General features: G+C 43.1%; 1 protein-coding gene across 5 annotated transcripts in view; it reads right to left on the bottom strand.

Moving 5' to 3' along the window:
• Positions 1 to 21,256, bottom strand: part of qki2 (QKI, KH domain containing, RNA binding 2) — a 68,063-nt gene that overhangs the window by 20,956 nt on the left and 25,851 nt on the right. For all 5 annotated transcript variants that reach the window (XR_009706111.1, XM_061227311.1, XM_061227309.1 and 2 more), the window contains 2 exons: positions 17,756 to 17,872; positions 8,715 to 8,858 (listed from right to left, as the gene is read on the bottom strand). Coding sequence is in view for 4 of the 5 variants with exons in the window: in XM_061227311.1 (XP_061083295.1) it covers positions 8,715 to 8,858; positions 17,756 to 17,872 (261 nt within the window). In the remaining variant the exon portion in view is untranslated. The remainder of the gene's footprint in view (positions 1 to 8,714; positions 8,859 to 17,755; positions 17,873 to 21,256) is intronic.

Below are 21,256 nucleotides of genomic sequence, written 5' to 3' on the forward strand. Positions count from 1 at the left end.
CCTGAAGCTGTCTTATTTACATGAGAAATGTGTATTTCAAATAAACAATGGTAAAAACGAAAGACAACATCTCTCGTTTTTACAACTATTTTCCCTGCACATGTATTTCAAATATACATGATGCCTCGTGTGAATAAAACAGCTTCCAAATTGCTGTAAGGTTTCTTCACTTTGACGGAGGTAGGCTACTGACTCCTACTGGCTTCAAGTCTTTATACTAAGCTAACATGGAAACCGAGCCAGTGAATGCATAAAGGTAAAGATTAAATCGAACATCTTGTCTGATTTTGTCTGGGCAAGTCAGAAAAAAGGTATATTTCCCTAAATGTGTATTCCTTTCATTCAAGCACCAGCTTGGCATGTGGCATGTAATAACCTTGTAAGAGATGCTTAAGTTCATCATTCAACGTCAAGGTCAAAATACACTGCGGTAGGGATTTAATGTAGGTCATGGGTTGGGTGGATTGCAACAACACATTTATAGTGGAGCATACTTAAAGACAGCACCTCCAACGGTAACATTTTCAATGTGATAACCACATATCGACAACCTTTAGGCCTATGTCTTTTTATTTCAAGTAGGTACACTGCAAAATGTGTGCCACGATTGACAATGAAATGATTTTTGGCCAAGAGAACTTACTTCTATGATACAATCCTTGCTGTTAAGTCAGAGAAGACATTACAAGCATTAAGATGGAGGAGAGATATCGTTTCATAACATTAAATGATAAAATGCAATACTGTATATATCCAATAGCAAGGAATTTTAAAGGATATTAAGATAAGAGTGGGTGAATTACTAGAACAATGGCAAATACTTAATGACATATCCAATAGCACTTCAAGAACTAGGGATTACACTGTAGCCCTCTAAAAAATAATAATCCACAAGCCATCAAGATATAACACCAGTCTCTTGACAAGGGATAATCCTGATCCGGGATACTACAGGGCTATTAGTTTAACCTGAATCTCCTGTCATATGTAGGGATCGATCATATCATTGGAGGCATTTGAATTACTCTTGGACAAAGGAATACCGTGATGATACATCGTTAATCGGCTTTCGCAGAGGGAGGTCACGCGTGACACATCTCTGAGCGTGACACAAAAGGCACCGACTCAAATCAACTTATAAGCGTTCATGACTTTTCAACAAAGGACCACTGGAGTGGCATGCTACAGTGAATTCAGTAGAAATGAGAGGAGTGGATTTAAAATACGGAGTAACAACTGAAGGTATTAAAACCATGCAGGGGCTGTGTGAGCTAGACAAGGACCAATGTAAAATCGTTACTTTTACAGAAAACATCCAACGATTCGGAAAACAGTTTGGATTATTTAGCGCAACTAAATAATTCAAGAAGATGTTTTCTAGAATTCAGAATTGGCCGCGCACCCAGCAAATTAAACGTGTCATATCGTATCATTTTAAGAGAGCTACATTCATTGCAGGAGCAGAATAAGAATTTGATAAAATAAAAAGACTGGTGTAACAGTAACTTAAAGTCTACTATTGCACAACACAGGAAATGTCTTCATCAGTCCACATTTAGAGTACTGTGTCCAGTTCAAGGCACCATATTATAATGATATAGATCTTGGGAAAAAGTACAAATAAGGAAAATTAAACTGTTTCCATGTATCAACCATAAATAGATATTGCACTCAATATCTCTAGTCTCAACAATATGGGCCTAAGGGGAAGGTTGATTGAGTTTGTTTTTAAATGGATTAATAAAATTGATTACTGAAGTTCCTTTCAGGCTTAGGTGGTTAATGCAAGAACAAGGGGGCACATTGCAAATTAATTCAATGTTGCACTGTTACTGGGAAATATTTTATAGCGCTAATGCGTGTAATAATGACATTCTAAACAGTGGAAGACGAGACCCTTGGGGGTTATTGGAGACCCGGCGCAGCGCTAGATGTTTTCTAGACCGGGGGTGTGAGATTCCAGCCCTTGAGGGCTGCGGCGTCTGCTGGTTTTTCAGTGTGTTTCAGTGCCAGTGATTTATTGCCATTGATTGCCATTGATTGGCTGGAGTCCACACGCGCTGTTTGTTTCCAAGGCCTAAAATGGCTGCTGATTGAAAGGAAACCACAAAAACCTGCAGACACTGTGGCCGTCGAGGGCTTGAGTTAGAGCTTAAATGGCCAAACGGCCTCTTCCGAGTCGTAAAGCATTCCTGTGTTATTTTGTTCTTGCGTTCTTATATACGATACCTACTGAATTTGAATAGCTTTCTTGTGTTCTGCATCCCTAGTATTCTGGCCGTTCCGATAGTAAATATATAAATAAATGCAGAAATACAGCAGACGTCATGAGGGGGATGGCAGCCTTGACTTGTGCTCTGCTGCCGCTGCAATACAATGTTATTACCGCAAACGGTAACCTCAGAATAACCGCTGCTACAAATCTCTACCAACTACCACTGCCTCCGCAAACAAGTACCCCCTGTGTAATTGCTAATATTAATACAGCACCTTGGCACATGATTTATCCCTAATCCATGACTTCCTCTGTGTTCGCTGCTGCTGGGCCCTCAGGATTAATGCAATTCTGAAAACACCGTAAAGCATCTTTATTCTTCTGTCAGAGATCAGCTGCACCTCTCTCTCTCTCGGTATTTCTCTCTCCTCTCTCCCACTGTGTTTCTCACCGTCTCTCCCTGTCTTTTTCACTCCTCTCTCCCTCCTGCTCACTTTTTTTGTCTCTACCTCTGACTCTTTTTCACTCATTCCCTCTCTCCCTCTATCACAGTATTTATCTCCTCTCTCTGTGTTTCTCACCATCTCCCTGTCTTTTTCACTCCTCTCTCTTTGTATTTACCTCTCACTCAGTCTCTCACTGTCTCTTTTTCTCTCATTCTGTCTGTCTGTCAGTCTCTCTCTCTCTCTCTCTCTCTCTCTCTCTCTCTGTACCCCAGCTAAGGTGTTAGTTATTCCCAATGCTGTCACTTTGTACAGTAATATTTTTATAATGTTAAGACTTTTCTCAAGGGAGTCTGTGGCAGAACAGCATGTTTGGGGCAGGGCTGCTGGGGCCCTGAGCAGATGGAAACTCACATGAGTCAGTGAGCTGCAACTCTTATCCATTCCCCGCATCCTGTTGATTGATGGACGAAGCCAAACACGATGACAATCGGCATTACTTTTTCATCTGCCACAAGTAAAATACGTGTTACACTTCTCCACCGCGACAGGGGAGTGAGGTTTTGGGAACCCTACGATGCATGAAGCTACCACGGGCTGTCCATCACTGACTTCTGCAAACACATAAAAGGTATTTTGCAAGATATCTGCAAAAAGAAGTATGACTGGTTCAAACCCAACGAGCAAAATCTGGAATCTAGACGTCTAGACGGGTGGAAATCTAGGTTGAGACATTAGTAATGGATTGGTTGACCCCAATGTAGTTCAAATGTAGCCCGGGTTTTACACGGATATAGCCCGTCTACATCCTAGTCGGGTCAAAGACTTTGACTTCACAACCAAATATGTCCGGGTTTTCACCTGAACGCCTAAACGGCGCTTCACTAACTAGCTAGTCACCACAAAGATATTCACTGGGACCAACCAAGACACTGACGCAATGGTAGCAGTGCCCACTCGGGAGGTCAGAACATTCCGGTCACACATCTCCCAAGAGTAACAGAGTGAGAATGAGAGAAAGAGAAAGAGAGAGAGCAAGAAAGACAAAGCGAAATGATACACACCGAGATGAGAAAACTGGCTGATGAAAAACAAACTTAAAGACAAACGGCAGTTCTGTCAGTAGAGGATAACCATCGCGACACTGTTTCTCTCTCGGGGTGGGGGGGGGTGGATGGGGGTGTTTGTTCAGACCGTTCAGACTGTGGTTTGGCTGAGCGCTCATCCCCCCCCCCCCCCTCACCCCCACCCCCCATGTCCCACGGGTGCACGCAAAGCCGCTGCCTGCCCGAGGATGGCTCTCCCTCGTTTAAATCTCCCTTTATCTCTCTGGCCTGACAATCACAGCTGCTGCTGCCCGTCAGGTCCCCGGGCGAGCGGCCAGCCGCTGCTCCGGCCCGCACGCGGGATGAGGGGGGGGGGTAATTATAGCACCCCCCGCGCGCCGGGCGCTCCGCGAGGCTGATGGGAGCCGCTGGTGGCGGGAGGGCAGGGGTCAAGGAGACGCTCGGGAACCAATGGGAGCAGCTGTAGCAAGCAGAGCTGCCTCTGGGGTTTGAGTTTCTTAATAGTTTGGTCTTTTACCACAGCGCTGAAAACAACACTGGAACTTTCTAGAAAAACTACACTTGCCTGTGTGGTAATTTCCGTTAAATAATTTGTTTCAAATCGAGGAAAGGCTAGTCTAATGGCGGATGCAAAAAATGGAGAATGCTAAAATGTGGTGTATTTTCTTTATTCTGTTATTGTTATACTGTGGATTTCTTGTTTATTATAAATCTAAACCAGGGTGTGTATGTAAACACTAATACATAATTTTGATTATGAAAGAGGATTTCACATTTTGTGCAAGCAATCATTTAAATTCAGTTATATGGAACATTTATCCTTTGCGTAGTCTCAGCAAATCACATTCCGTTCTTTCACACGCGCTCACCCTAAAAATGTCTGTCTCGGGCGTCCGGTGCCTCTGTGCGTTCTATGAGGGCTGAATATTAAAATGACGACAGAGGGAAATGCTACTCTGCATCTGCACAGGCAGTCAGATATTCTCACGTTCCTCTCGCAGCTGATGGCCATTAAATATCATTTACGTACAGCCAGCTGCAGCCGGTGAAGCAGAGGAAAAGTGGGAGGGGCAAGTGAGGAAGGATAAGGCTAGAGGCGGGACTTCATTTTGGGGTGGAGCAAAGTCCAATGGGTGGGGCAACAACCCAGGTCGGGGATCGATAATGGATACAGCTGGACAGCATATCTTTAAATGATAATCGCACGTTCCTGATGTTGTCCGTTTACCAAACGGAAAAGATCCTTGGAAAAGTCGATACAAAGGGATAGGTGATGAAACGTAATGTGGCAGCAGATCTGCCCATGTGCAAACCAAGGAAACGACGGTCATAGATAGACATGGGCTAAATTTTAAACGGTGTGAAAACATTCGGCACAATAGGGAGACTCTTGAGACCAAGAGCCATGTCTTGGGGCATGAGAGGAGGGAAAGGACGGCCCAACGTGTTGTGGTGAGGGCCTCCAGTGAGCCAGCTTCCACAGTTGGAGGATGTTTACAAAGCTAAATGTGCATTTACACACGCTGATCCTCTTTAAACAGAACACAGCAAAATACATTTACACTCGCACAAACGCACTCGGAGGCGAGCAAAACAAAATAAACAATTATGCGCTCTCTTTCCCCCTAAAGGGAAACATAGCAAAACGAACATTTGCACACCTTCATCCCCTCTGAAAGGAGCAAAGCAAAATTTACATTTACACACTCATGCTGTCTGAATGAGGCTCTCTCTCTCTCACACACACACAGTCACACACAGTCACACACACACACACACACACACACTCTCTCTCTCTCTCTCTCTCCAAAGGGAACATTTACACACTCATATTGTCTGGCTGAGGCTCTCTCTCTCACACACACACACACATTCACACACACACACACACACACACGCATACACATGCTCTCTCACACACACACGCACACACACTCTCTCTCTCTCTCCCTCTCTCTCACCAAAGGGAGCACAGCCAAAAGAGCATTTACACACTCAACTCCTCTGAATGGAGCCCAGTGAAATGTCACTTGACTTTGTTCAATCTAAATGCGAATCCCAGCGCTGATTACTCTCCACCCCCACAGGGGAGTTAAAACAGCATATTTGTGCGCCTTTTTTTTTTTTTTTTTTTTTGCCTTTTCACAAAGAGGAAAGTCTCCTGAATCTTTTTTCTAAGCGCCTGTGAGTGCTGGAGGCAAACAAGATAATGGTTACGCATTCTCAAATGCTAATCAACGCGTGGATAAAAAGAATACTCAGTACGCTACAACAAGAAGTAAACAGCAAAAGACCCGCCGTTGGCTCTGGACCTCCAAGAAAGGAAAGGACAGGGGCTGCCAGTCATGACAGTGGCCAGAAGGGGGGGATTCCCCAGAGCTGTTACCATGGCAGCCCAGTAGGATGGTAGCGCATTTCCTCTGGTACCCAGAGGGATGTTACCATGGCAGCTAGGACTGGCCGATATAGCATGCGGTGTTAGATTTGTTTCAGTCTTTTTTTCCCTTTTTTTTTTTAATCATACCTGATGCGGTAGCACACCTCCAATTTTCTGAGCCAAAGTGAAATGCTTCCGGGGGAAAGAAACGTCACTCGTATCTCTTCAATGTTGATATGACAGCAACAGGGCCATGCTGTTTCCATGTGGTAAATAAAAACATGACTACAAGGATAAAGAGCTAAAATGTAAGCGATGTGCTTTTCAAGGTAAGTTCAACAACATTGAGTAGATACAAGTGTTTTTTCCCCCGGAAGCATTTCACTGAACTTTGGAGATGTGTCACCGTATCAAGTATGATTAAAGATGAAAAGAAGGAATAAAACCTACCACCACCTACCAGAGATAGTACTTCTTGCGCTAAAAAAAACTATTCGATGTACCGCGATAGCTATATCGCCCAGCCCTATTGGCAGTGTGATGCTGTCGTCCTTGCTCAGTTACCCGCGGTGTTACCACGGCTGCCCTGTGGGATGGTAGTCTTCTGAGGCAGGAGGGAAGACTGGGATGCTTTCCTCACTCCCCTTCTGATATGAAGATGCTGGGAGAGGTCAACCATACAATAAAAGCAAATATGGCTTCTGAACTATAGCTCGAAAAGACATGGACTACACAAATCACAGAATAGGCCCTTTTTAGCCACTACCCTACACATAGTACATGGAGCCATAAGGTTGATGTTTCAAGCCACGATAAGATCTGCCCAGCTGTTGGGTCCTTGAGCAAGGCCCTTAACAACAAAATGCTCCCTGGGCACTGAATGGTGGCTGCTCACTGCTCCTAAGTAACTAGGATGTGTCAACTGCAGAGGACAAATTACCCTACAAAGTTCAATAAAGTATCTTCTTCTTTTTTAAGGCCTTGAGACATGATGACAGACTTATGAATGAAATTTTTACTTTTTAAGACATTGTTTTGAGCAAATTCATCATCATAGTTACTCCGGACAATTAAGTCCTTCGACAAAAGAATGGCAGAGCTTGGAAACCTAAATTGTTGATGTGACAGTATAAAAGACTGAAAACTGTTATTATTGCGTCAACGGTTCCACTTGGAACGCAGACGGTGACTTTTTTCTTCCTCTCCGGCTCGTTTGGAGGATTTTAACTGGTGTCTCTTCCCGCCGCCACGCAATTAAGCTGCTGCGTTAATTACCATTCAGGGCCGAGCTCGACGGAGACGTCAAACCTTCCGACGATCCCGGCCAATCCTTCCGGGACCTGACCCGATCGCATCTCGTGCTCTACATTAATTCATGAGCACCGGTAATTAAATCAACGATATTAACCACACCGGTCATGCTAATTGTATTACAGTTTGTGCCGGTGCATGGTGGCTTTTAAAGCCTAATTTAAACTCTTCAACCCTTCTGCCGAAAAGTCACATTTCTCTTGTGAGGGATGCGCGCGCACACACACACACACACACACACACACACACACGTGTGTGTACAGAATGTGCCTGTGTTAGATCTTATGCGATTAAACCGCATTCCACAGAAGCACTCAACCACACTCACCCCCTCTTTAGCCACTAACTGACTCACTTACTGAGATCCAATGCGCAGTCTGAATTAGACTGATTATGATTTTAAAACTGCTTTGCCACAAAGTTCAGAGGGTTGTCCTGCTCGCCTGTCTGTGTTAAAATCATAATTGTCCTGGAGTACCTTTTGCAGTATGCTTAGTTTAGTTATGTTTAGTTTAAAAATGTTCTTTAAAAAATATTGAAATTCTTAAAAAGTATTTGAATGTGCCTCAAATACATTGTAACACAAAAACATATATTTTTTAATGCATTCTGTAGTTCGAATACTTGGAATTTGCTGTACTTCAAACGTATAAACGTATTGGAAAAAAATGTATGCGTTTGACCCTGGTCATTATACGCATACACACACACATACACACACACAAAAACACAAATACCCACACGTACACAAGGACGTTCGCACTACTGACTATGCACTACAGCAACACGGTGAGCTGATAAAGGCTTCGGTATTGACTGGTTCTAATGAGAAGTGTCAGGGCTTCTATTCACCGAGTCGCCGGCTGAGTCCCACAATTGACATTCAGCGGTAATGCACACGGCCCCTACAATGATAATTGGATTTAAAGGGCAGCTACTCTGGAACAGATTTCTCTAATGTAGCTGTAACAAACAACGCATAATAAATAATAACCCATGGCGTGTCTTATTCATTTCAGCAGGTTATGTATCAGGAGTCTCTTCGTTATTATTGCTACATATTTGATTGTGTTTATGAAAGTTTAGGCCAGTCTGTATACACACCAATTTGTTCTTTAGTTTGTCTGTCCTTCAGCCACCTCCCCCCCCAAACTAGCCTTAGTTACTCTCTCACGCTCTCCTCCAATCAGCACATGAGTAATCGCAGCACAAGCGAGACTATCGCCCACAGAGGCTCTCTGATTCGTTCTGCCTTCCACAGTGGTTATGGCCGACACCGGTGAAACCGTTGAGCTACTCACCGCCGGCACCAGAAGCTTCCGGACCTCCTCCACGGCCCGTTTCAGCTTGATCTCGGCCCGGTTCTGGGAGTCCTCCACCGTGATCAGGACGTGCAGGTCTTCGTTCAGATGCTCCCAGTTGGGCTTCCCTCGATTTTGCTCCTCCTTGATGTCGCAAAAGACATAGTAAGAAATGACCGGTTAATGACCGTTAAAAAGTATCTGTTCATAAAGTAAGCATCCAACGTACACACTACTGAATAGTTTCTGACAAGGTATTTCTTTATTTTTATGCTATGCAGTTCTGTCAGACTGTTATGGCACTCCACATTTTTCCCTGACATGCTATAGGATTAACACTACCGTCCTTAACGGCTTACATTAGCCACGCCTTTAGCGCGCTGCGAGACATACACGCGTGTGAATGCTCGGGCCCAGCAGCAGCAAAGGCTGTTTTGGGTGCTGTTAATTAGACGGGAGTTCGGTGGCTTTTGCTTCTTGTAACGTCCTGCTGCGGTAGGGATGTACGCTGCGTTGCTAAAAAGCCGACCGCAGACCGTTTCTCAGCAGGGGACGCCTGTGAGGGTGCTCGCCGCTGGACGTGTCAGCCGATGCCAATCCCGCTTCCCTTTTAGCAGCGAGGCGGACGAACCTCTGCTAGCGGGAGAACCCAGCCGAGCGTCTCCAATGTGGAAGCGGACAAAATCTTGTACGGTAGAAGACCTTGCCCACCAGGGCTGCTGCTTCATCAAGGTTTCCGCTCCAAACACATTTATATTTTCACGACTTCTCAATGCTGTTGGATAAGCATTCAACTTTTCAAGGATTATTTTTGTTGATGCAGCAGCCAACTTCCCATGAAATGTGAAATTGGGCTACTTTGAAGATGGTTTTTTCCTTTTTTTTGGAAGGGGGGGGGCTGGGTGGGTGGTGATGTGTGGGAGTGGAAAACTTTGAGGCTTTCAGGCACCTTAGTTTAATGGTATTTTGCCTCAGCAAGGACATACTCTTGCAGATGTACTTGGCAGTGAATGCCGGTTCCGAGGATTTTGGCAGTGGGCTTAATGCACAAGCCAGAAAGCTGGCCAATTTGTTTGCAACGTCAGCGCGTTGACATTGCTGGTCTTCATGTTAAATGACATCAAGCTAGTGAGCTCGCAAATAAGATTGATGTTTGTTTGCTATGAAAGATAAGTCCACATGTATTGACTTATTGAGTTTAGATGTACACAATTCCCATTTTTAGGTTGACAATATTTCCAGGGTTTCAAGAACGGTGAGATCCCAGTTTTTTGACCTCTGTATTTTTGGTGTAAGAAAGCTAATCTGTGTGTAATGCTGGGAGCAGCACACTCAGTCTGCTGTTCACTGGCCATAAATAAAACATGTTAAAGAAAATATTAATTAAGCATTATTTCTGAAGGATGTCATATACTGGAAGGAAAATATATATTTTTTAAATCAGTACATAAGGCTGTCACACACTTTGGAAATGGTGGTTGTGATGTATCTCTTTAAACAGAAGACTGTAGTCACAGTAGTTGTATCTGACCCCTGGTTGGGACTGGTTCCTAGGCCAAATGGAGTCCTTCTGAACTGCGTACACAGCAGATCGATAGCCCTGTTTGAAAATGTCACAACATTTTTGGCTATGTCCCATATAGGGAAGCATGTAACTCACTGCAGAGAGGAGGGGGGGGGTAGACAGACAAAGAAGGGGAATAGAGGAGAGCGATAGAGAGACAGAGACAGAGACAGAATGAGATATACAGTCCCCTTCTAAAGTACAGGAACAGCAAGGCCAATTCTTTTGTTTTTGCAATACATTTGGGGTGAGATAGAAAAATTAACACGAGACAAGAGTTCAAAAAATCTTTTCCTGGCATTTACACCGAGATCTGTTAAACTACTTAGAACATAGCACCTTTGGTATCAGACAACCCAATTTTTAGGTGAGTAAAAGTATTGGAACAGTGAGTATTTGAAAGTAAATTAAAACAAATAACACTTAATATTTGGTAGCATATTCCTTGCGTGCAATAACTGCATCAAGCCTGCGACCCATTCACATCACCAAACTGTTACATTCTTCTTTTTGTTGTTTGTTGTGTAGGCAGTGTGTTTTGGGACATTGTCTTGCAGCATGATGAAGTTCCTCCCAATTAGTTTGGATGCATTTCTGCATAAGTTGGCAGACAGAATGTTTTTGTAGACTTCTAAATTCACCCTGCTGCACTTACATCATCAATAAAGATTAGTGAGCCCACTCCAGAAGGAGCCATGCTAAAACAAAGAGTAGACATTCAAAACTATTTATAGTTTAACCAATCAATCTAACAGGACATATCTGGGCAACAAGAAACAACTGTCACTCACATGTTCCAATACTTTTGCTCACCTAAAAATTGGGTGGTCTGATACAAAAGGTGACAAATCTAGATAATACGAGGAAATAAAAGCTGAAATTTGGATCTGTCATCTCATGAACATATGTTGACCTCAAACTGAATTGTCTTCAGTGTATAGCAAAATCAAAGGAATTGACCTTGCTGTTCCAATCCTTTTGGAGGGGACTGTATAGAGAGAAGAAGAGAGCGAGAGAGAGAGCAGAGAACTAGACAGGCTGCATCATGGGAAAAATCTCAAACATGCCCAGCTTCACTTTAAAAAAAAAATAAATCATGTCACATAAACAAAAATCAAGGTTTGATTATACAGCAATCACATATGCAAAATAGTCTTTCTTCCTCCACTTCTGGAAATGGATAAAAATTATGGCTATCTAGAAGGGCAAATTTTCACAATTGTGCTTGCTGATTTTCAAACAAAAGCTCCTGCGTTTATGTCTACTTGTACCACATGACTAATCAGTCAAGGTACTGATGAAAACACCCCACAGCATACAAAAAGGCACAACCAGTCCAAGAAATTCCATTTCAGACTAGCCCAGGGAAGAACATATTGGACAGTTTTTATTTTAATGTTCTACTCATTCTATTAAAATGTTTGTTTCTACCATTTATCTGTCTGCATAAACATCGCTCTTCATGCACAAATGCTAGCATGTGTATTTCCGTTTAATTTCAGACCCTTAATATGTTGCTGCCAACTGCAAGTCATTCAGCAATGACAAAAATGTGAATACATTGTGAATAACTAAATGTATGTAAATGCACTCCGCTAATGTGAAATTAATGGTGTCACTAATGCCCGGGTCTCACATTTCTGGGGCTGGCTATACGTTTTATGAAAAGACCTCATAGCATGTTAGACCCGCAAGCACTTCAAAATGTTTCCAAAGGCATTACCTTCCTTTTGCAAGTGGGTTTCTAGAGTGCTTTTGTAAAAGCAGATAAAAGCTTTGTCATTTAACATGAACAGACTGCTTTTGCGCACTTAATTATATAAATCCATAAATGTAATCCAGTTAGCCTCCATGCAGTTTTGGTGAGAATGTTAAATAAAATGACAATAAAAAATGTTTTTAAGCAGAAACACAGTGGCATATAAATGTATATCAAAAATACTAGCGAGCTCAATACAATGGCTCCCTTCAAAGTCTCCTTTAAAGTCCAGCTATTAAGCAGCAACGTTTTCCATTCATGTTTCATTATGCACTTGCAGAGATGAATATGCAGCTTGTGAGTCATAAAAAATAAAAAAAATAAAAAAAAATACAACAAAAAAAACCCAAACAAAATGGCTACCATTGGCGCAATCGCTGTCATGACAATGAGTCAGACAACACTCTTCCCAGCATGGATCAGAACGGCAGCAGCAATGATAAGGATTGCTCATGCAACACAAGGCTCTCCAAATCCTGGGGCCTATGCCTGTATTCGGTCCAGCTCGTATTTTGATCAGATATGGCCCCTGAAGACACATGTTCAAACACTTCCATCGCTCGGAACCTGAACGGATTTAACAGCGGGTCGGACTGGGTTCAATCCCACTCGCTGTTCATTTTCAACGGTTTAACTTTGAGAACCAGGTGCCTTTGGTTCAGAATACCACTGTGATCCCACGTGTCTTACCGATGAATCAATCTCGACATGGCGCGTTTCCCAACCTTTTTCCTTCCGTGTCACACTATCCAAATGTTTCGGTGTTTGAATTTAGCGATAATGAATTTTAATGACTTTTATTTTGCTTTTTGTGAATGGGATTCAAAGTGTCCCAGAGAATCTTTGGAAACCGTGGTGACAGGACCCCGAACTGGGGGGGTCCAGGAGAATGCCCCCTGCTTTTGGGTTGATGGTTTGCGGAAGTTGAGATGCGGGATTCAAGCATTCAGAAGAGACTACAGACAGCTCTCATCTCCTGCACACATATAGCAAGGGGCGGTGCAAAGCATGTTTATTATGAGTAAAAAATATTTTGGCTGCATTCTTAAACTTTGGCAGGGCGAATTAAACTGTGGTGCCACAATTTAGTTAATTAATGGGAAATGCTGAGATTTGTTGAAGTTTCTTTTTTTTTTTTCTTTGTGCGTTTTTTCCACACGGCACACCTGACATTATCTGACAGTCTTGGGGTATTATTTCCCATATCACCAATCAACCAAACAATGAGGCAATATTTACATCTTCTTCAAGGCCTTCTCTCCCACAGAAATCATTATATACAAGTGATTACTAATCTGGGTCTCATTTCCCAAAAGCAGTAGCCAGGAATTATTTTCATTACCTTGGGCAGCAGTGAGGTTGGGGGGGGGGGGGGGGGGGGGGTGATGTGGGTAGATGTGTTTATTGCCAAATTCATATTCCGTGTGCGTAACTTTTTTTTTTAACTTTACTCATTTTATTTTGTGGGGGATTCATTTTTTGTCTGGGTTCTTCGCCGTAATTACATCAATCCTACGCATTGACTACTTTGCTTGTGACATTTAAGCTATGTTAGTTTGACATAGTGCAGAAATACACCATAGGTGCCCATGCAATCATAGGTTCTTTGTGTTTGAGGGGCTGCTGAGTGGCTCATCCTGTTAAGCCACTGCTGGAGCGCATGCACACGTCCTGATAGCGCTGACTGTGGCCAGTAGCCTCGCAGGGTGACCCGTAATTAGCTGTGGCGTAGCAAGGCTAGAGAGGTTAGGCGGTCAGACGGGGTGCGAAGGTAACTGCTGTCTAGTGAGCCCTACTGCTTGGTTGAATGCCAGTAATCTGCATGGCAATGCAGCTCCCAGGCCACGGAGGAGAGCTCATCTTCTGCATCAGCGGAAGAGAATTCCAAATTTGTGCAGAAATGGAAGGTGGGGGTTTGCGCATTATTTTGGGAAGGAACTGTCTTGAGAGACTTTTTCTTTCCTCTCCCCCCAAGTGGTCTTGATAAAACAGGAAACTTGATGACCCAAAACAGGTTTATGAGGAACACCAGACATCTGGGTAGTAAAGTGTAAGGCTGCACGTAGGGCTACGAGTGTCCACAGGTCCTAATCGTGCCGTTTAGGGAAACGACACCATTGCTGAATATTCACTCCAGGCATTTCTGATCGGAGGGCTGGAATGCCTTCGCCGTGCAATTACGTCTAATTATCGGCTTGCTACACCCTGGGGTGTTGCGTTACTGACTGAAAGGAAGGGCAGCCCTGTTCCCAGGGGCGAGTTTGGCGATATTTCTTCAGAAGCCCCGTCTCCAGCTGGGTTCGCTCGTGGACTCTATATTTACCCTGGGCTCTGGTGACAATTACGTACCATAAGTTCATTCCCCATTCTTTTTCAATCGGAGCAAAAGTAATACTTCACCCTCTGAGAGTAAGTGAATGGGGTGGAATAAAACCTTTTATCTGTACCACTGGAGCAGGGGCAAGGGCGACTGCAGAAATGGCTTCCACTGCCTCGCCTTTGGTGGGAGGCCCTCGAATGTAACCTGCCGTCCACCACGAGGAGAGGGGAATGCAGTCCCAGCTAACACAAAATATTATCGCAATGTTGTTGCTGTGTCGTGCCCATGTTATAGCACTGACAAAACTTTCCAGTAACATTGACGAGACGTTTTGTGTTAGCTGTAGCCTAGTGGTTAAGGTACATGACTGCGACCCGCAAGGTTGGTGGTTCAATACCCGGTGTAGCCACAATAAGATCCACACAGCCGTTGGGCCCTTGAGCAAGGCCCTTAACCCTGCACTGCTCCAGGGGAGGATTGTCTCCTGCTTAGTCTAATCAACTGTACATCGCTCTGGATAAGAGCGTCTGCCGAAATCCCATTAATGTAATGTATGTAAAGCTGGGGCACTGCTGACATAGAAGTGGCTGAATAGAGTGTGATACACAGAATGCTTCCAGTTAATTCAACTTTAAAATGAACCGTATGTAGTATCTATGAGTGCAAAACAGACGCATCTGAATTTCGGTATGGATCACGTTTGTCGAAAACGTATGTCGACGAGAACAAGTTGATCACCCCGTCTTGGCTTTTAGACTGTCGTCTACTCCATGATAAAGTACGTTTGAAACTGCTGTAATTGTAATAGCTCGCCAGTAACAATACGACACTGACAGCAAAATTAGATGAGTTCAACCGTACCACTATAGTATTGACTCCCATCTGTAGAACGTGGGCCAAGAAATGCCAAAAGCTCCAGTGACGTGAAGAAAAAGCACACAACTGTAGCACACACAGGCCTGTGTGGCCTGAGAAACGTTTGTGGTGAACTAGAAGAAATGTCCTTCGTAGTTTGTGTTGTAATCAGCTTTGTATTCAGAAAGCCTACCGCACATTGAAGCTCCCTCAAAAGGACCTTTCTTTTGTTAGAGGACTTGTCGGCAACTCATGAAAATCCACTTGAGAAGAGGTGAGCAACTGTGTGCAGGCATACACAGGCACCCACACACACACACTTTTCCTGCATGGGGGTGTGCGGGGGGTGGGGAGAGTTCATCTAGAGGGACTGGGTGTGTTAAGCCGTGGGTTAGAATATGTTACACCCTGATGACTATAGCTGCTGAGGGCCTCTTTAGGACTGAGAAAACATCAAGCTCGCACTGGAAATACTGCAAGAGCAGGAGCACATCTGATGCATAAAACACTGGTTAAAAAAAACACAGCTAACAGAGCTAGCAGAAGGAAAGGGCCTCCAATAAGAATCCAACAGTAAACCCCTGAAAGGAAACCCTATGCCTCGGTGGGGAAGTAGAGCTTGGACATGCACGTGGGCTTCAGAAAGACAAAACTGCACCGCAGTTCCGAGAAGAGACAGAGGGAGAAGTACACCACACCCACCGACCCCCAGAAGCTCCACTGGGGCGCACGAGTGTGGGGACGTAAGGGGGATGAGGGGGTGTTTCTAAAAACAGCCCTCAATCCCAGGGCAGATCCTGTGCCAGGGATGGGATGGCCAAATAAAATATTTGGACACCTGCAGGGTACTTTCACAACTATTTTGACCCAAGACATGCGGCAAAGATAGAAGACAATCTTCACCTTGGAGGACAGCCGTAGCATAATTCTGCATGGTGTGTGCTTACATGTTTATCTGTGTATCTGGGGTTAGGAATAAAACTTTGGATCCAGTGAAATCCTGGTGTCGTCAGAACAGAAGTGGCATACGAAGGTGCAAAAATGTAGGGGAATCAAACAACGGTATTCTGAAATTAGCAAACTTTTAATTTGTGAAATAATTTCCCCATTTTGCAAATAACAGGGCTGTAATCTTAAGTATTGTATATTTTCCAATGTTGTATTTATGTGAGGGAGGGTTGTTTCGTGCTGTAGGGGACAGCCTGTTAAACTGCTGAAAGTTATTTTCATGCTAAGAGGCATTTAGCCTACCGTAGCCTAGACCGACCTAGCTCTTTGTTTATCTGCTGCTCATTACGTGCGGTTAGAAATATTTTCATCATACTGATGATGATCCTTGCGTCTGTGCATTCTCCTTAGTCTACTGCATTCAGGGCTGTAAGCAAATAAACATCTTAAAATGGCTTGTCTGCCCCTACATTCAAGTGGCCCCTCAAGCTGAGGCACTTGTTCTCAGCGCAGTAATACAGCCTGCATCCTGAGGTTGTTTGTGACCAGGAAGCAGAGGAGAGGACCCTTAATGTTCCCTGCCATCACCTAACGGTGGGAGCTTAGCAGTCAGCAGGACATTCCCTGCCTCAGTGCAGACTAGTGCCTCTTGTGGTTAGCATCTGGCATCTGCAATCTGTGAGCCAATTCCCCAGCCCTCGCAGAGCTGTCGAGGCCTCTGACACGGTAACTGTGACAATGTGAAAAAGATGTGATATATTCGGGAAGTCTCACTTTGGAAGTGACTGGAATCGAGGAAGTTGAAGCAAGAATGTTGAGGAAGATTAGACAAAGAAATGTTGCGGATTTGGAAGTCAAAATGCCATTTTTACCTGAAACGTGAATTGAACTGAAAACTACGTGTCATGTATTGTAGCAGCTGAGCCCTTTTAGCAAGCTACTGTATGCTGTGGTGAGGCCCGTGGAATTGGAAAGAAAATCTCAGAAAAACAGACATAAGGAATTCCCTCATTGTTTTCCCCACTTTCAGCCACTCATCATTTAAAATTCCCTACAGTTTTCAGAGAAAATAAAGACCACTGCCATCATTCTTTGGTTGTTTAGCCCAGTCTAATATTAAACAACAGAATCCTCTTCACAAATGTCCTCAACAATATTAAAATAATATTTCCTTATATACAGGCCTGTGCTATTTCACAACACATTTCATAAACCTGTACCTAATCTGAAAAACACTCAAATGTTATTTCCACTATGTTATTTCCATATACAGTATGCAATCTTCTGCATAAACTCAAGTGAATATTTCACAGCATAACACACTGTATCCCAGGAGAACTGTACTTTTTGACATCTATTAAAGAGATACAGCATACCCCATATTTTCTCTGTTGATACTTTTGCGTATGTCTTTTAAAAGGAGTCTTTGGGAGCCTAGAAGCTGTGCAGCATCGGCACAGCCCCACAGTTCAAACCGACCCGGAAGTATAAATGAAAACGACGAGAAAAGACTGGTGACGCATGACGTGTGTGGGTTCAGCATTCAGGCTTGTTTGCTGTAGATGGACGGTGACCTCTGACCCGTGACCTCTCACCTTTTTCTTGTCCCTCATGGAGCCCTTCCCTCGCACCATGATTTTGCACCCGGTCTCCGCTTCCAGCTGCTTAGCCGTCAGTCCCCGAGGCCCGAGGATCCTCCCCACGAAATTAAACTGGGAACACACAAGGGCGAAAACACACAATTCAGCGCCGAACGCTCCCTGGAACAAGCTCTGCACCTTGCAGGCAGCAATGGCACCCTGCCTACACCTGCTCCTCGATGCATTTGATTTGTTACATCATCGTGCTAACAATGTAACACGTCGTACTTTATGTTGCTTTGCACTTGCGCTGTGACATTTTGCTGCCGTGGCTCTTGTTAATCACAGCAGATAAAGAACAGAAAAGAAAATGGATGCCACAGCTGCTTTTATAGGCCCCAGAGGATGTTCTGAAAATAATTTGGAATTAATGTTTCATTATATTGGGAATAACCAGACCCAAGTTGCTTCGGAAGGGCGACATCTTGACCAACAACCCTGTTCAGTTACACCCCATTACCTGTTATCATTTAACTCATCATTGCATTAATGTTATTCACTCGCAGGCCTTGTCCTTCCTGTTATCAAAATTCACCAATAACCTGGATCAAGAATTCAACCAGGATGACAAGAACAGGGTCTTTAATTGTTCCGACACTGTCAGTTTTTTGTAAGAGTTGATTGCTGAGAAAGGCCTCAATTAGCTGCAATGATATTTGAACTCATGGTGATGGCTCTCATTACTATATTGAACTAGAATTGCAGTAAAATTTGAACAGTATTTTTCTTCTCATCTACGATTGCTTGCCGATTGGCATGTCATTGTGATTTTGTGACAGTATAATCATCCAGAAAAAAATAAAATAAAAGGAACTACTGAGCTCAACATTACAAGCTTACACCATAATAATTCTGTTATTTACGTGTGTACAGTTGTGTGTACAGTTGACTACTTCCTAAGGAAATTGAGAAGAAGCACTTTGGTCAGGAGAACAATGGCAAAGCCCCAACTGGGAATTAAACCTGTAGTTTCAATTTAGCCTAGCATCCTGACCCTCTGACAACCACCCGGATAAATGTTCATCCTACACTGTAATGAAAATGGAAAACAATAATAATCTTTCCGAAAATAATAACCACTCAGTAAAATAAGAATCACTAAGTAAAATAACTGCATAGCCCAAGGAGGGATAGCTATAAGATTAAGGAGCAGCCGACCAGTATAACAAACAAAAAGGGGTTGAAAATCAAGAAGAAATCAGCGTCAACTTCATAAACAGCACAACAACCGCCCACGCAATAATGACCTAAAATACAATGACCACCCAGAACCATGATTACAATTATGAGTAAAAGCATAATATCCAGCTAGCACTTTAATAAGTCTTGAAGTATGAGCATTAATTGCTAAAAGCCTTTTTAAACCTCAAGTTTAAAGTTTTAAAATTTGCTATTGACGGCACTCTATAAAAAAGTGAATCGCTACATTCAAACACCCAAAAATGCAGTATGTGTTTATTGTACTATAACTGTGTGGAGGTAGTGGCTCACTCTCAAATTGTCTCATTGAATCTAGTAGCACGAACAGAATATGTCTTGGTAAAAGTACTGTATATACAAATGGATAGAGAAAGTAGAAAATCCTTCGCAATAATCATTTTGAAAAACTGTGGCTCAAACGGAATGATGTTTCGACCAGGTTATAAGGCCATTGCTCCCCTGGAGGGGCTACTGAGATGTTTTGAGCCAAAATGTCAAGTATAAGGAACTGATATAAAGTATCATAGTTCCAGGACAAATGGCACAGAGGTGCTGAGGGGGAAGATTTTGTGAACAATGTAAAGATAGAACAAGACAAACAGAATACTTCTGTAAACCAATTTATTACATGTATAAAATACGATAAGCTAAATGTGCAGAAAATTAGGCAAAAATGTAAAATAATTACACAAATGCTTATAACAAAAGTGGATGTGTCCTTCTGAGTAATAGGTCAAATTTTGAAAAGCAAAGGCCCTCCCAACAGTAGAGAAAATAATACTGTACAAAACAGTAGACGCCATGTCACTACCTTTTAGAATACAAAACATGCATCATGGTGCAACACTGCTGAAACAGTATTTCGTGGCTGACAGCGATGTAGTGTTGTCTCCGGCCCTTTAGGGGTAAACACGGAGGGTCTGGGTGAACCGCCAGGCCATGTTTATCTGCCGCTGCTGCACCGCGAATGTAAAACTCATCTTTTCATTTTACGCCATTATCTCTCCCAGGGGGGAATTTCAGAGAAACCGAGCTGAAGGAGGAAAAGTCAACAAAGTGACGACACTTGGCTTTGAAGAAAACAGTTATCGTTCTGCTGCGTTGCAGAGGGACTGTTTGTTTGCATTCAAAGGGTAATTTTCCCATTAAATCTGCTCCTTGGTCAGACCGGCATTAGCCTGCATCATTAGTGATTTGGCTATCATTTATTCAACATAACCACATAATTTACTAATGCAGACAAAAGAGCCACATGAGTCCAACAGTCTACAGCACTTATAACGTATTTACACTGGCGGTGAACAAGAAAATACAATGTATTTTTACAATTTACAATGTTTGAAATGAAAGATCTTTTACATTTGTTCACTGTTTTCTGATTTCACTGTTTAGTGCATGATATACAAGATGTATACTAAGGTACAATAGCCCAAATACATGTTTGTTTCCTTCTTGTCACAAAAATTTCTGAATAGTCTTGACACAGAAAAGTGTGACACAGAACTGGTATGTGTACACATTTATTTGAGCCATGCCCAAACACGTACACGCAACACATAAAACTTCCAGTGTTAATTTAACTCGAACAGAGTTCACATGAGTCCAACAGGAACCATGTGTACACTACAGGAGTTAATTTAATACTGAATGTTTTACTCTGAATATGATCACATAGATACTGCATGTGCAGGTATGCATTTGGATGTTTATGTGCCTTGCTTAAACAGTCAGTGAAGAGCCACAGTGCTTCTAGCACTGCACCTTTGCTAAGCCTGGGTGAACACTAACTTCTTTCTACGCAGATCTGCATCCTCGGCACGTCAGCAGAACAGACGAACGGAACTGGGAGGAAAGCGTGCAGGCCAGAATTATCACATCCAATTCACAACTGGACTCAGCAGAGCAGGTATTGCTGAGCCTGAGATTTGGAAGCGTATTTCAAACTAAAGGCTGCATTTACTGAAGGACGTTTACAGTTACACAGCAGATGTGCACAAACATATCTCTCTCTCCCTTTCTCATTCTCCCTCTCTCTCCCTCTCTCATTCTCTCTCTCACACACACACATTGATTTGATAAAATGCATCAGCACTGGAGAAAATGCACAGAGTGGATAGGATTCTCAACAATGAAACGGGTAAATGACAGTAACTATAACTCACACCGCAATAAATGTAAGCTGTAATATATTACAGCCTGCAACCAATAATTAAATTGGTAAATTTGAATGCTGTCATACCGCCCTGCAACTTTCTC

This window comes from Conger conger, chromosome 2 (genome assembly GCF_963514075.1).
Source record: "Conger conger chromosome 2, fConCon1.1, whole genome shotgun sequence".
NCBI classification, from domain to species: Eukaryota; Metazoa; Chordata; class Actinopteri; order Anguilliformes; family Congridae; genus Conger; species Conger conger.